At 37.8% G+C, this 14,107-nt stretch overlaps 1 protein-coding gene across 10 annotated transcripts in view; it reads left to right on the forward strand.

Moving 5' to 3' along the window:
- SCG5 (secretogranin V) overlaps positions 1–14,107 on the forward strand; it is a 30,834-nt gene that overhangs the window by 12,059 nt on the left and 4,668 nt on the right. For all 10 annotated transcript variants that reach the window (XM_065064228.1, XM_065064231.1, XM_021287365.2 and 7 more), the window contains 3 exons: positions 4,272–4,421; positions 7,263–7,375; positions 12,995–13,048. In XM_065064228.1, coding sequence (XP_064920300.1) covers positions 4,272–4,421; positions 7,263–7,375; positions 12,995–13,048 — 317 coding nt within the window. The remainder of the gene's footprint in view (positions 1–4,271; positions 4,422–7,262; positions 7,376–12,994; positions 13,049–14,107) is intronic.

Raw genomic sequence — 14,107 nt, forward strand, 5'->3', positions numbered from 1 at the left:
AGAGCTATTTCTGTATCAGAGAGGACACACTGGAAAAAATTTTGAAGATTTTTACTAGTGATAAGAACTAAAAGTCTAGATTATCAGAAGCTTTTGCAATGTAGCAAAGATGTTATTGCATCTCTGATTAATATCTATTTACTCCTTCAGGAATCTTACACAAATGGGATAAGGTATACTGGGCTTCCCTTGCAACTCATATTTGCTTGGAGGTTGTACAGGTCAAGATGGTAAGAGGTGCAGTTCTTACTCAGGGGGAGGAATCCTCTCTGCATCTGGGAAGGGCTTGGATGTTTTAAGAATCTGCTTCATGAAGTTTAAGAGCAAAATAATGAAAACTAAGGCATCTAGCATGACTCTTTAAGTAGAGGGCTCTAGTTTGGGATCTGGGATTTATTTACAACAAATACTCATGATCCATTCTAATTTGTATCTCCTTGCTAAGACTGGCCAAACCACCTCTTCTCTGAATTTGGAACTGTGGTAACCCCATCTACACTGTGGCATGGGAAACTGTTCCAATCAGACTGAAAGGCAGATTTGTCCCTTTATTTGCCTTTAAATGTTCTGCAATAATTTTACACTTCTGAAAATGCATTCTCACTGATTTTCCTAAAATTACTCTTCTGAGGGGCAGCACTGCCTGTTTGTATTTGATGTGGAGCATTTCTTCTGAGAGTAGATTGGTTTCAGTTGTGCTTTGCACTAGCAACAGATGGGTAGCAGCACCTAGAACTTCATTGGACTAACAGCATTTCCACTGGATGTGTTTGATCAGGGGAATATTGAGTACTCTCAGGAAACTACTTGTTCTTTGTGTTTTCTTTTCCGTTGTAGTTGTGTTATCCTCTCACCCATAGAGACAGTATTGCTTACAAAGAAAACAACTAAAATGTGTGCACTTGAAATTTTTAGTAATTCCAAGTATCTCTAATTTAGATTATACCAGCAGTTGGTGACATGATTAAAGGCTTTTCCAGAATTACAGGAAAGAGGAGAGAGACATTGTTCCATTTTTGTTTTCTAACCTACAACAGTTCAGGACCAGTACCAGAAGATGCATATCTTCATACATATATGCATATATTTTAAATGAAATCCAAAGCTTACTTATGACAATACTGGCCTCAGTCCAAAAGACCTAAATTTCTAGTTTATCCTGTAGGGATGTAAAATAACTACATGCTGACAGAGAAATCCTGCACATCAGAGGGAGATTATTGTCTTGGTGGGATTTTTGCTAGTGTGTGGCACACAGAAGCCTGTTCATGCAAGAGGTAAGGAGAGATGGGAAAACCAGACTTATCTAGCCCATCTTTTCTCAGTACAAGGATGTTCTCTGTACTATTCTGGATCTTTGCTAGCCCAGGTTCAAATAATTTAACAATGGTGTCTCTCTTGTGCTTCCCTTGGATAAGAAATTAAGAAAAGTTCCTTCATATTGAGTAGTCTTTTCTTTCAGTCTCTGCCTCAAGATTCAAGAGATGCATCCTGTGCTATTTTTGTAGTTGACTGTATATATTTGTATCACAGTGTTTTGCCTTAGTAGCTGTAGTGTATTTAATTCTAATGTTTCTTCAAATCAGTAACATTAAAATGCAAAAACTACTGCAGCTTGTGAATTACTCTACATAATGCCTCCATTTGGTATATTCATAGCATTTAATCTTTATTATTGCAGTCTTTACGGAGTGCACTATTTGTCAGAATTTATAAGGAATGACCTTTGCTAATGCTATTAAATCACTCAAGTGTGCTAAATTATGGCACCAGAGCAGGTGCTATTGTCTCCAGCTCTTTTAGAAAGAAAGGCAAAACCTTTAAACGATCCTGGACACTTATACTTAAAGGAAACAATCCTTTACATTAATATAAAAAGATTGTTTTCTACTCAGTCAAGGGAATTCTTGGCAGTCGGTTTAAACTTACGTGTATATATAGCACACTGGAGCCTGCTAAGTACCTCTGTTTTCTTTATGGATGGAGCTTTGGTGCCAAGAGGTCTGCACCACATGCAAGCGTAGATGTGCTTCCATCTGATGGATTGTCCCATAGTGAACCAGTGTATACAGGATGTTCAAACACTTATTGATTATGTGGTTCTGTAGTTTACAGCAGAATCATAACCTGATGCTTTTAAGTACATATATGCAATCAATCTTCATGTGAAGGAGCTCGGTACAAAATATCTTATTATATACCTCAGACATTAGATTAAATTACATTAGATTAAATGTGTTACACATTTTTTAACCTCATTACCATTGCATTATCATGAATCTATACAGATCTTAGAAGCCTCAGCTTTGTGTTGACTATGGACTGTAAATATATAATAAAGTTCATTGTGTGATAATGCTATTCTGGTTTTGGTACTGGGTCTCGTGGTCAGCTACAAGGGAAAACCTTGTATAATAGAGATGCAGATTTTTAATAGGGCTACTTTTATGTTTGTTATATATCTATAAAACTTTCCTTCAACATTGCATTACCGATTAAGAAGCTTGTACTTGATGGGGTAAATTAGCATTTTTATTAGATTTTTAGTCCATCATGCAAATAAAATTGAAATATACGATTGTAGACTAATTTGCTTCTGGTGCTGTAACACCAGCTTCCAACTACTTCTTGGCAAAATACAGAAAATTTGACTCGACTGCCACTTCTAAATGTAGAAATGAATACAAAATTTGTCAAGTATGCCTTATGTTAGCAATTTTTGAAGTGATGATATTAGCTTACGATGTCTAGCTGTATAAAAGATTATTTAGGCTGGTAGTATTTATTTGTAAATTGGGACAGGAGTACTTGATTGATTCTTCTGGAGCAGCTTTCATGTTCAGAAGCTTTATTCCAATCTTTTGGATCTACGAAAATTATAGAAATTGAAAATAAGATCATTTGGTCATAATATGGGGATCACGCTATTTACCCAAAAAGTTGTGCCTGCATTCACACTCTAACTCACATTTGCAATCATTCAAATTCCTTTTCCTCTCATTCATTGTTAATGGAATTTGTATGTTGACTGTATGTTGTTATCCCTCATTATATAGGGTTTTAAAAAATGTTGCTCTGCTGTCACACAACCATCCCAGTACTTAATAACAATATTTGCTGTTGCTGCAGTGTGTGTGGTGGCTGTCTTATGGCAGCGAAAAAGAACATGCTTGAAACTAAGTTTTTATTTGTGTGAAATTCATCAGAACACTGTACCATGGTATTTAGAAAACTCCGCAAGCAATTGGGCTTTAGCCCGTAGATGCATTTGGCCAGTAATGTGTGCAGAAAAGATCTGGAGCAGATCAATATTTGGAAAGAGGCAAATGGAGAGAATGGCCTGAGCTTGGTTCCCAAACATTTAGTGGAAGACCCTACTTGGCAAAGGCAAGGCGCCCAAGCCAAGATGTGTGGAAGAAGGCTGTAGTGCATCATTTCTGGGTGTGTTTGCCCATGAACAAGGAGCCTATCATAATTATAGAAGCTACTGCACCCTGCTGTTGTAACCTTGCAGTGATGCTGTTCTGAGTCCTGCAGGGCAATATGAAAGCCTGCATCTAGAACTGATCCATTAAATAAAGGTGCCAAAGTCACTGAATGTGATGTTTCGTACCATAATGATGACTGTATAGGTGTACATGCACAAGAATTCCCATCAACAATATGGACTCAATCACTTTTCACCATTACTGCAGGAAACTCACATTTGCATTGAAGAAATGGTTTGATTTAAAAATAATTTTGCTAGCTGTATAGAAACAAACTTGCTATAACATCTTGGGTCCCCTCATGTGACTTAATTTATTAACGTATTTCTAGGCTGTGCAAATAGTCTTATTTCTTTCTACAGTGTCATTAACTTTGTCTTCTTGCCATGATGCTATCTTGCCGTATCTTCAATTACTATTTGCCACAATGAACAGTATCAGTGACTGAAGATGATTGGGCAGTAAATGTATTAAGTTCCATTGCTGCCTTATGTTTCTTTTTACTTTCTTACCTTTAACCTACATAGTTAAGGAAAAAGCAACACTAAGATTAATAATAAGTGGCTGATTTTGTTTCCTAGTTTCATTTTTCATTACCTAAGTTATCTGATTTAGGACACAGGTTTATGTTTCTAAAAAAAGATGTTTGAAATCTAAACTTGGATCTGTCTTCATAACAATTATATATGTATTTTAAATCTAAGTCTGCATTACTTGAGGCAACTAAAGAACTTACAGTTTTAATTGTGTGAAAAGACAGTATGTGTAAATCATCTTTGCTAGGTGGTGCGCATGAGGGTCTCCAGCACTTGGGTCCTTATGGCAATATCCCAAACATTGTGGCTGAGCTGACAGGAGATAACGTACCAAAGGATTTCAGTGAAGATCAAGGATATCCTGACCCTCCAAATCCCTGCCCTATTGGAAAAACAGGTAATGCTGCTGTAGCCTTCGCACCGCTGTCTTCACTGTACGTCTTTCAGGCAATATGACACGTGATCAGCAGTGGCTGTTTTCTTTTGTTCTCTACTGCAGGAGCAGAACTGTTGAGCGATCAGGTGTTTTAGATGACTTTGATTTTTTTTTTTTTTTTTTTTTTTTTTAATGTGTGTGCCTTCTCTATTGCTATGTGACTGCTAGAGAAGGTCAGGGGGAAGAAATAATCTTGACCTTGGAGTAGAAGATACTGAGATTTATGGTAGCGTCTTGTTCCTGAGGGAGTTCATTTTTAGGCTGGCCCCTGAAAAGAAGTTATCGTTCTGTACAGATGAGATTTACCCTTCTTTTAGAGACTTTCATTGTGCCAAGAAGAATGAAACTGTCTGCCCTGATCTCCAACTCAGACCATGAGTCAATATTTAAGATACCTTGGCTCCAGTCCATGTGGCTTTATAGCTCACTGAGGGTGCATCTGTGCCAAGAAATGGAGAAGTACATGGACATACCCCAACACGCTGCATGCAGGCTCTCTCTGCCAGAGGAGCCATGCAGCCTTGGGGTGCCAGAGCCATAGGGTGCCTGAGACCCCCGGTACCCCCTTCAGTTTGTTGGCTGCACGTGTACCAAACCATGCGGGTGGCCGGTGCTGAAGGATGGGTAAAGCAGCTCTGCGTGTGTATGATATAGATGTACTCTAAGGGAATCGATCTTTTCCCTCTTACTTGAGCCAAGGAATGACTTCCAGTATGGAAAGTAGTAGTAAAACACCCACTGGCTACCTTGAGAGCTGGAACTGGGAATGAGCACTCTATTTTTCTCTCATTTTTTATTTGTGAGCTAAGAGATTCTTTTGAAGTCTTTTCTGTTTAGTCTTCTTTTATGTTATTTGGGTAATGCAAACCAGTTGTCTGTATTTCTTAATGAAATGGTCTATCTTAGAATTGATCAAAAAATAAATATTTGTCATGAAAATTTTGCAAACAGTGTTTTTACATTTCATTCAAAAATATGACAACATTTTGAATAGTCCTCCCTTACTGTTTTCCATTGTAGCCTGCAGCTTTTCTGAAATAACACCTAATCTTACGTTTTGTTCAATATAGCTGTTGCCTGACAGGTTGGAAATGATGGGTTTAAGGTTTTCTCACACACAAAAGCACACACACAGATTGTCTATCTTCTATGCTTGCCTATTAGACTTCTGTTAGTGATTAGATAAATGAGTTAAAAACCTGGCATCCAGAGAAATGCCTTTGAGAAATCCCTTTAATTTTTCTTTCTTAGGCGAAATAAAATTTGTTAGCTAAGCTAATACAGTCAGATCTGAACACAGGGAGAAATTTTAGGGAAGTGTTTCCTGCTCAGACAAATGGCCCTGTCATAGGTACGCTGTTAGTGAAGATAGTATCTACTAGGATTAGAGTAAAATGTTTTTCAGAGCCTTAAATGGAAATTCAAGTGGTGACTGTATTATGCATACAAATTACTGGAGGCCTTCCTCAATCAGGTCTGTGGATTTACTTAATGGAAAACAATTTTTCCAGTCACTGTCTACATATGCACATTCCACAGAGGGAATACATAAGCCTGAAGTACTTGAGCTTGAAGACTTTTGGAACAGCAGTTGCAGAGGGCACACACATGTCCAGCTGCCCTTTGTGTTTTCTACCAAAAGACACAGGTGCTGCGAGAAGGTCTACCACATTTCTGTTGTCACCTGCTTCTCTCTTGAGATGAGTCTGTTCCTCATGAGACTGAAGTAATTTTTAAGTGCTTGTAGTTAACTTCAATGCTTTCTGAGTTACTTAGCCAGCGTGGTTAGTTTCCTTTGTTTCCTATTGGCCACTTCATTTTCTTTCCCCCATTCTAAGGAGAAAAGAGAGAAAGCATGATCTGTTGGACTGAGAATAACCTCCCCAGGTCATTGAATCAACTAATTTTTATGTCAAGTCTTTACTGTTTCTGACATCTAAGGGAAAAAGACAAATCTTTTTACCTGATGGTTGCACAAGGGCAGAAGGCAAAGTCCACAGGTGTGTCCTCTGTGGTTCCTGTGTTCTTGCAGATGTAGCTGCTTGGATGCCCAGCATCATGCCCTGGGTGACAGGATCTACTTGGGTATGTCTGAGAAGAGCTTGGACTGTAAGCTTCCCCTGCTCTGACAAAGCAGAGGGAGCTCCAGGAGTAGATTATCCAAAGAGCTGCTCTGGCCTTAAGTTGCTGAATCTTTGTTTAATCTAAAGATAATTTATTTTGGTAAAAACTCCATGAGCTGTTTTTTAAAAGGGTATTATCCTTGATGTGACACTGTCTTCAAAACCATACATTGTGATTAAAGGAGGTTTCTGGGTCCATCAGATTAGTTACCAATCTGCAGAAATGTCTTCAGCATCAGACTTCTACCGCATTGCGTTTTTATGAGATCTTATGATGCGTAAATGATTTTCAGCCATTTTGAACAGAGTAGTAAACCAGAAATGGAGTTCAATGGGAAGCTGCTCAGTGAAGGAAATTCTGTCCTTCCTCTTAGCATCATTTTAATATGAGCTTCAAAAGTACTGCTGAAACAATTTCTACAACTTCCTTTGGGCATTTAAAAATGGAAAGAGGATCCCTTCTGAACCAGAATAACATGCAGTTCTATGTAAAATCAAACTCAATCACTAAATGAAAAAACAAAAAAAACCCACCAGATATTTTTCCAGCCACACTGTTCTTTAAATGTTTATTGTTGTTGTTTTTTGATTGGATTTGAGAAGTTTGCCAGTTAATGTGGTACATATTGTGTGTTTCATAGCTACTAAGCACTCAGTGCTTTCTAACATGCTTTTGCAGTTGATGATGGGTGTCTAGAAAACACCCCAGACACAGCAGAGTTCAGCAAGGAATATCAGCTGCACCAACACCTGTTTGATCCAGAGCATGACTATCCCAACATGGGCAAGTGGGTGAGTACATGCTTCTCGCTTATTTTTGTTGCATGTGAAGCTGTGCATTGTCTATTGTGAGGGATACTATGAAACCACAAGGAGAATAATATGCTTATTCATCTTAAGGGAAACTACTCAAGAAAGTGAACTTGCTCTTAAAAATATTGAAATAATACCTGTGATTGATGAAAAGCTCATAAAAACAGAAATTAGAAATCCTCATCTTATTACCTGTCCCAAAGCATGACAGCTATGTATGTGCTTGATAAATGCAACAAACCACATTTCAAAGTACAGTGAACATATAACCAGAATTAGTGCAGATTTTAGCACAAGATTTCAAAAAATAACAGGACCCTAATTTGAAAGATTTCCCAGGTTCAGTGACTATTCACTGTTTGGCTGCTTATATGCTAAAATATATGTATATATAGAGAGAGAGAGTGCAGCAGTGCTGCAGTAGTGCCTTAACACCTTAAAAAAATCAATAATAATAATAATAAAAAAAAAAATCTAAGTCCAGACAACTTACTCTAAGGGATCCTCTCTGGCTTAAGGGTTTTGGAGGACTTGATGCTCCTTCTTCTATTCAGGTTGTGCACTACATTATATTGGAAGCCTCTTTTACACATTGCATGTAATAAATACAGTGAGCTACACTAAGGACTAAGTTGCTCTGAGCACGCAAGGACTTTAACTCCAGCTAGACTATTTCTGCAGGCTCCAAAGAGAGCTCTGCTTCTTAATCTTAGATTACATCAGTTAAATGTCCAATCCCAAATCCATCTTCAGGCGCCAGGAAAACAAAAACAATGATTGTAATTTATGCATCTAGAGCAAATAATGAAATCTCATTTTATATTGTTATGACACTTTGCTTAAGATCACCCTAAACCAATGCTCTGTAAGCATATATCGATAAATAGACTTGTTTGGCAGCCTCTTCTCCTGCTGTAATTCTGAGACAATGATTCATCGTTCATAATCAGACCAGTGTAAGATTTATAGTCTTAATTACTTATGTGAGTGCTAAATTTCTAGAGAGAATCATGCCAAAAATCAAAATTTTGGAAACTCTTGTTGCATTCTAAGTAATTACCATCAAAGGTTTTTATTTTAAAAACACCAGATGGTGAACTTTCTTATTTATGCCAGATAATGCTGTTAGTTTTCTTATTATTCATAAGTAATTTACTTTCATAATACCATTTTGAAGACTACAAAAGCACTTCTGTAAATCTTTGGCCTCTAGCAATAACTCAGAATCAAGCATACATACTGAGTTGTCATCAGCAACATATATATTTAACAAATGGTAGGTAATCATTAGTGAATACTCTCCTTTTTTCATTTCTCCATCCATCACTACTAATTCAGGGGAAAAAGCTGCTCATGCAGGATTAAACCAGACTGTTAGGTACTAAACAGGAATCATATCTAGCTGCAGCGTAGCCAACTCCAGATCTTTTTAATTAGAGATGAAACAGCTGGTAATGTGCATGAGCAAATGTTCTGTCGAGATCCAGAAGAATTACCCCGATTGCCTCCCCATTGTATATTACCACACATTAAAAAGATAAATAACAGCAGTATCTGGTTTTATGGCTGGTTTTGTTATTTTTATCTCTCTGGAAAAATAAGGGCAGAAAGCACTCTAAAAATTAGTTGTTTGAGACTTCGTAAAGGAGAGATAAAGTAGATGAGGTCTTCTAGGTCACTTACTGTCATCTGGATTAGGTCATAAATGACTGACAGAGCCGTCTGTGGGCTGCCCACCGGTTGTGTGTGTGTCCTCATTCTCCCGCTGCCCCCAGCCACCCGAATCCCCTCTGCCCGCCTGCAGCCCCTTCCTGCTCCTCCTGTGGAAGAGCCCAGGACCAAATGCCCCAAGGCCTGCAGCCGCTGTGTATTTACAGACTGCGTTTCCACCAGCTCCTGCGTGCTGGGAAGGCGCTGGGCTGTCACCACTGTCTGAAGCCCTCGGAGCCAGTGTGTCTCCTGGAGCCAGGCGAGCTGGCCTGTGCTGGCGGCTCTCGGAGGAGCTTCTCCCCGGCCTCCTCCTGCCACGGAGGCAGCGTCACAGTTCCCACTGACTTGTCCTTTCAAGGAGCCAGCACGCATTCCTTAGCGTAACCACAGTAAAACCCAAATTGCATTAGCAGGTCAGGGAAAAAAAAAAAAAAAAAAAGGACCTGCTTGTTCATGAATAATGAGAAAGAAACAGGTTGGATGGTTTGTTTTGGTGACAGACGCTCATGCTTGCAAAGCTGTGGGGCCTCTGCAGTACCCTGTGAATAGCACTTTTATACGGGGAAAACAAGCCTAGAAGCTATCTGCTACAGCATAGTGTATGATTCCATCTAAGTCCTAAACATTATTTGAAAATACTGCTAATAAATATGAAGATACAAATATATAAATCATGATGAATGTATGCTGGATTAGGAGAGGGAAAAAAGAGGAAGAATTTTCCTGTCTTTGGGACAACTCTCCATATATCACTATGCCAACCTGTGGGAAGTCTCAGGAACAAACTCTCTTTATAGGGTAAGATACACAGATTGTACTCTCTTCCCCAGCACTGGAGACACTGTTTTTCTCCTCATGTGGAAAATGTAGAAGGAACAGTTGGAATAGGGACATGAGGGACTATTGGGGGTTTCCACCCTAATGTGCAACTGCAGTTTCTAAGATTTCTGTGATTTCTGGTTGGCTGGTTTGTTTTCCCCCCTCATTTCAGACTCTTCCTTGCAGGAGACAGTTACTTTCCATTTGAGCCTGCTTTTTCTGCATCTTGCAACTTGACTCTTCAGATGGTCTGAAGAAGTACTCTTGGCATCCAGAAATACTTGCACAAAGATAGTTTACAGTACACAATTTACAATACAAATCTAAAACCCACTTATATATAAGCTGTTATTTATTGAAACCCAAAGTGTTAACCACTATCATGTGTAGGGGTTAAAAAGAGAAGGGAAGTTCAGCTGTGTTTCCTGACACCAGTGTCAGTACAAATAGAAAATGAAAAGCAACTCTGTTTTTCAGCAGCAGTTCTTTTTACTGAAGCAATGGATAACTTTTCACTTTAAGGGTACAAATACTGCCAGTTTTGCTTATCAGCTATAGTGCAGGGATCCAAGATAGTAGGAAAAAAGGAAAACGGGAAGCAAGAACAAAAATATTCAACAAATTTGAACTCCTTGTTAAAGAAGTTACCATCTCTGGCTTCTTAATTTTAATGGAAACCTGAAACTAGTGACTCAGATTTTATTTTATTCCAACTCCAATTATAGTGAGCAACTTTAAGTGCTTCTTTCTTTACCAACTGATGTTATTACATTAAATATCTGGGTGGAAATGGTGATTATTAGGATGAGTTATGGTAGGTCTGGTCTCTCCAATTTCAGACAGTACAGATAGTTTGATTTGGTGTAGTATGCTTGGTGTAATAGAAATTGTCATGCTCAGTATTCCTGGTAAGACTGTAAATTGACTGGAAAAAGAAGCCCTCCTGAAAGGATGCAACCTTGCTAATGCAATTTTCCTTTTCAGGTTTGTTTGATAATTGTGCCAGTCCAGATTACAGAGCTGCTGATTATTACTGGCTTAAAGAAGCTTCAGTGAAGCCTGAAATATTTAAGGGTTAATCTCTCTGGCATTAGTTATTTGGTTGTAAGCATTTTAACTTCTAAGGTTTTTCCACCCAAATACCAACCTGTAGTACCCTAATCCAAGAAGCCAGGAGGGTGCGAAGGAAGCTCCAGGAGTAAGGGGAAAGTAACAATTCATGTGCAGCATGTCTCCATATGATGGGTATCTTTAACTAGAGAAACTCTGTGACGTCATTCCTAACAGTTCCTAGGTGAGGAATGAGAATGGTGAGTGCTTCACAGGCGAATTTGGGTGGCTGATGAGCTCAGGACCTTATGCAGTGGAACATATTTTCAGGACGGCTGTTACCATACAAGCACACTCTCAGCTCATGCTCCGTAACTTCACTGGCTTTGTAGTCCACATAATGCTTAAGTAGTAGTTATGGTCCTAAAACTTTCCCAAACAGACTAAACAAAAGGCAATCTTCCTGGGCAGGAACATTTCAATTGTATGGAATTCTCCTGAGTGACAGAAATGTTAGCCCCAGTAAATAAAATATTTCTTATTTTTTTTATATTTTATATTAATAAAAATTCTTTGTATTTCAGAAACACTATTTTTCCTCTCATGAGAAGGATAAGGTCAAATAGTTTATGGAGAGAGATTTCAGTGGTGGTTTGTTTCCTAAAGAGAATAGTTTACGCATCCGTGGGTTTCTTTAAAATGTTAAATTTAAGTTTTCCTGAAGTGAGTTTGCATAAATGACTAGCCAAGAATGTCTCCCTTGGCCAACTTCATCTCTGTTCCCTTTTGGCACAGCTCAGACAAAATAACTGAGGTTGGGCAAGAGATAGGCCTTGTGAATTTGGGGTTTAATGAACATGAGAAGTACAAAACAGACAATTTTGGCAGATTTCATTGTAACACTTGAAAATGTTTGTTTTTTCTCATATCAAGGCTGCAGAGAGGGTAGAAGTGTTTGGTGAATTTGTCTTGCACTAGAATTACACTTTCTATTTATATAATCAATGTTAGGTCAGTTGTTTATAGCAGAATTAATGGCCTTGTTTATACAGCGTTCTGCTTTTATACATGTGATTCTTCTCTCCTTCCATTTTCAGGTTAGGATTTGGTTTTGTTTTTCTTCATAATACACAATTGAAACAAAATGTGTTGAGCATGTGTGTGTTATTCCAGACTTTATTAGAATCCACTACTTGTATGAAATACAACAATATGTGGATGCACTTATGTAAACTATGGTTTTGTGTTGTGTTTTGGGTTTGCGCTTTTTTTTTCCCCTTTTTTTTCTTTATTTTTTCCTCATCATAACTTTCTCTTCTGCCAAGATGTTTTTGGCAGTTTTTAAAAGGTTCACCATTAAAAATGTTATAGACCAAATGGTTTTTAGAAACTTTATTGAGGACACTACTTAAACAAAGGAAGAGTTGGCGCTGAATTCCTTTCAGCAGAACTTTGCACTGGGAAGTGTTGATATCTGGAAGGGAATGAGCAAAGACAACAAAACAGTAGGAATGACGCCGATAGCCGTTTTAAAAAGGAATTAGAAAATGCCTTGTAAAGCAAATATTTTTTTTTTTTTTGCTCCTGTTCTTGTGTCACCTAAAATGTATAGAAAGATGTACCAGAGACAGGATTCCTGCTTCATCTCCCTCCCACTCTTATTTTTCTTTCTTTTTTTTTTTTTTAATGTATATGTACTTATATGATTTAACACATGGAGGGGAACATCCAATTTATATCATTCTACCAGCATGTACTTGAAGCACTTATTGCCTAAACATGGATGATAATATAATGCAACACAGTGGAAAATGACAGGCTTTTTAATTGTTGATAAGATTGCAACTGCTGCTGAAGAACTGTAAAATGTTAGCAGGAATATCCAAGTATTCATTTGTGGTTTATCTTTCCCATAAAACCACACACCCCTCTAAACTTGCTAATTTTTAATAGCAAAAGTAGTGTTTCAAAAGAAGAGTGTAATGAATTTGATGGCTGCATTTTTTTTTCCTCTTCTAGAGCAAGAATTTACTCTTTGAGAAGATTAATGGTGGTCCAAAAAGAAGAAAGAGGGTAACTATCGGAATACTTTATAGCATCTGTAAAACCTAGAGAGCTAATAAGAATCAAAATCATACTGGTGAAATGAAGAGTTAACCTAATGCATCAGTATTATACCTTAGAGAATGTGTAAAGTCAGGGAATCTCTGTGATAAACTACTACAGCAGGCTTCAGGGCTGTCCACTGAGTACAAGATGTATTTCTCTAAATAGCCTGTTGTTTTCAGAAGATGCACTTCAATGCAGAGCATTAATTTAAAAACTTTATATTATCTGTGGTTTTAAATTTGTTGTATTTGCATAAAACCATTTAGAAAAATTTTTATGTCTTTAAAACTGAATTTAGAACTTTAGAACTACTAAAAATATTGGTAAAATGAATTACCACTATCCATGCACATTGATATGTTTTAGGGTGAAAATGACAGTAGACCTGGTTCTATAGCTGATGTAAATTGATCCATTTACCTGCTTAGATTTACCTCAGGTTAAACTCCTGTCTCTGTGTCCGACTTGCTTGAAAGACAAAGATGAATGGCTTCTCATCTTTCTACCCTTGAAACAAGGAAGGCAATCCACATATCACAGAGAACCTCTGCGCAGTCCACCTCACTGTCGTCTTTTTTTTTTTTTTGTAGTGTCAGCCTTTCTTTTATCAAAAAAATCACTTGCAGACAGAGCCAAAGTCTTTAGCTTTGCTGCTAGGGTATATTTTCAAAAGAAGAAAAAGTCTAGGTCTCTGCCAGAAAGTAGCTTTTCAAAATATGACAGCACAGTTTATATTGTAAATGAAGTAAATTGGGTTTAAAATAACTGAAGCGTAAGTGAAGATGACTTATTCATTTATTTGGGTCTCAAACCTAATGTTTTTCCTAGAAAGGGAGAAGATGAGTTGATTTCTTACCAATTCACACATCACTGGTAATAAACACTGTTCAACAATAAGTTAATGATCTGTCTTGAGCTTAGTATCTGCCTCCCACCTACATTTGATTTTTGAGTTTGCTAGTGGAAAAGGATAAAGGTTAGACACCCAATTTTAACTCTAAAGTAAGCAGAATGTACTCTGGA

The sequence above is a fragment of the Columba livia genome, chromosome 5 (assembly GCF_036013475.1).
Source record: "Columba livia isolate bColLiv1 breed racing homer chromosome 5, bColLiv1.pat.W.v2, whole genome shotgun sequence".
NCBI lineage: Eukaryota > Metazoa > Chordata > Aves > Columbiformes > Columbidae > Columba > Columba livia.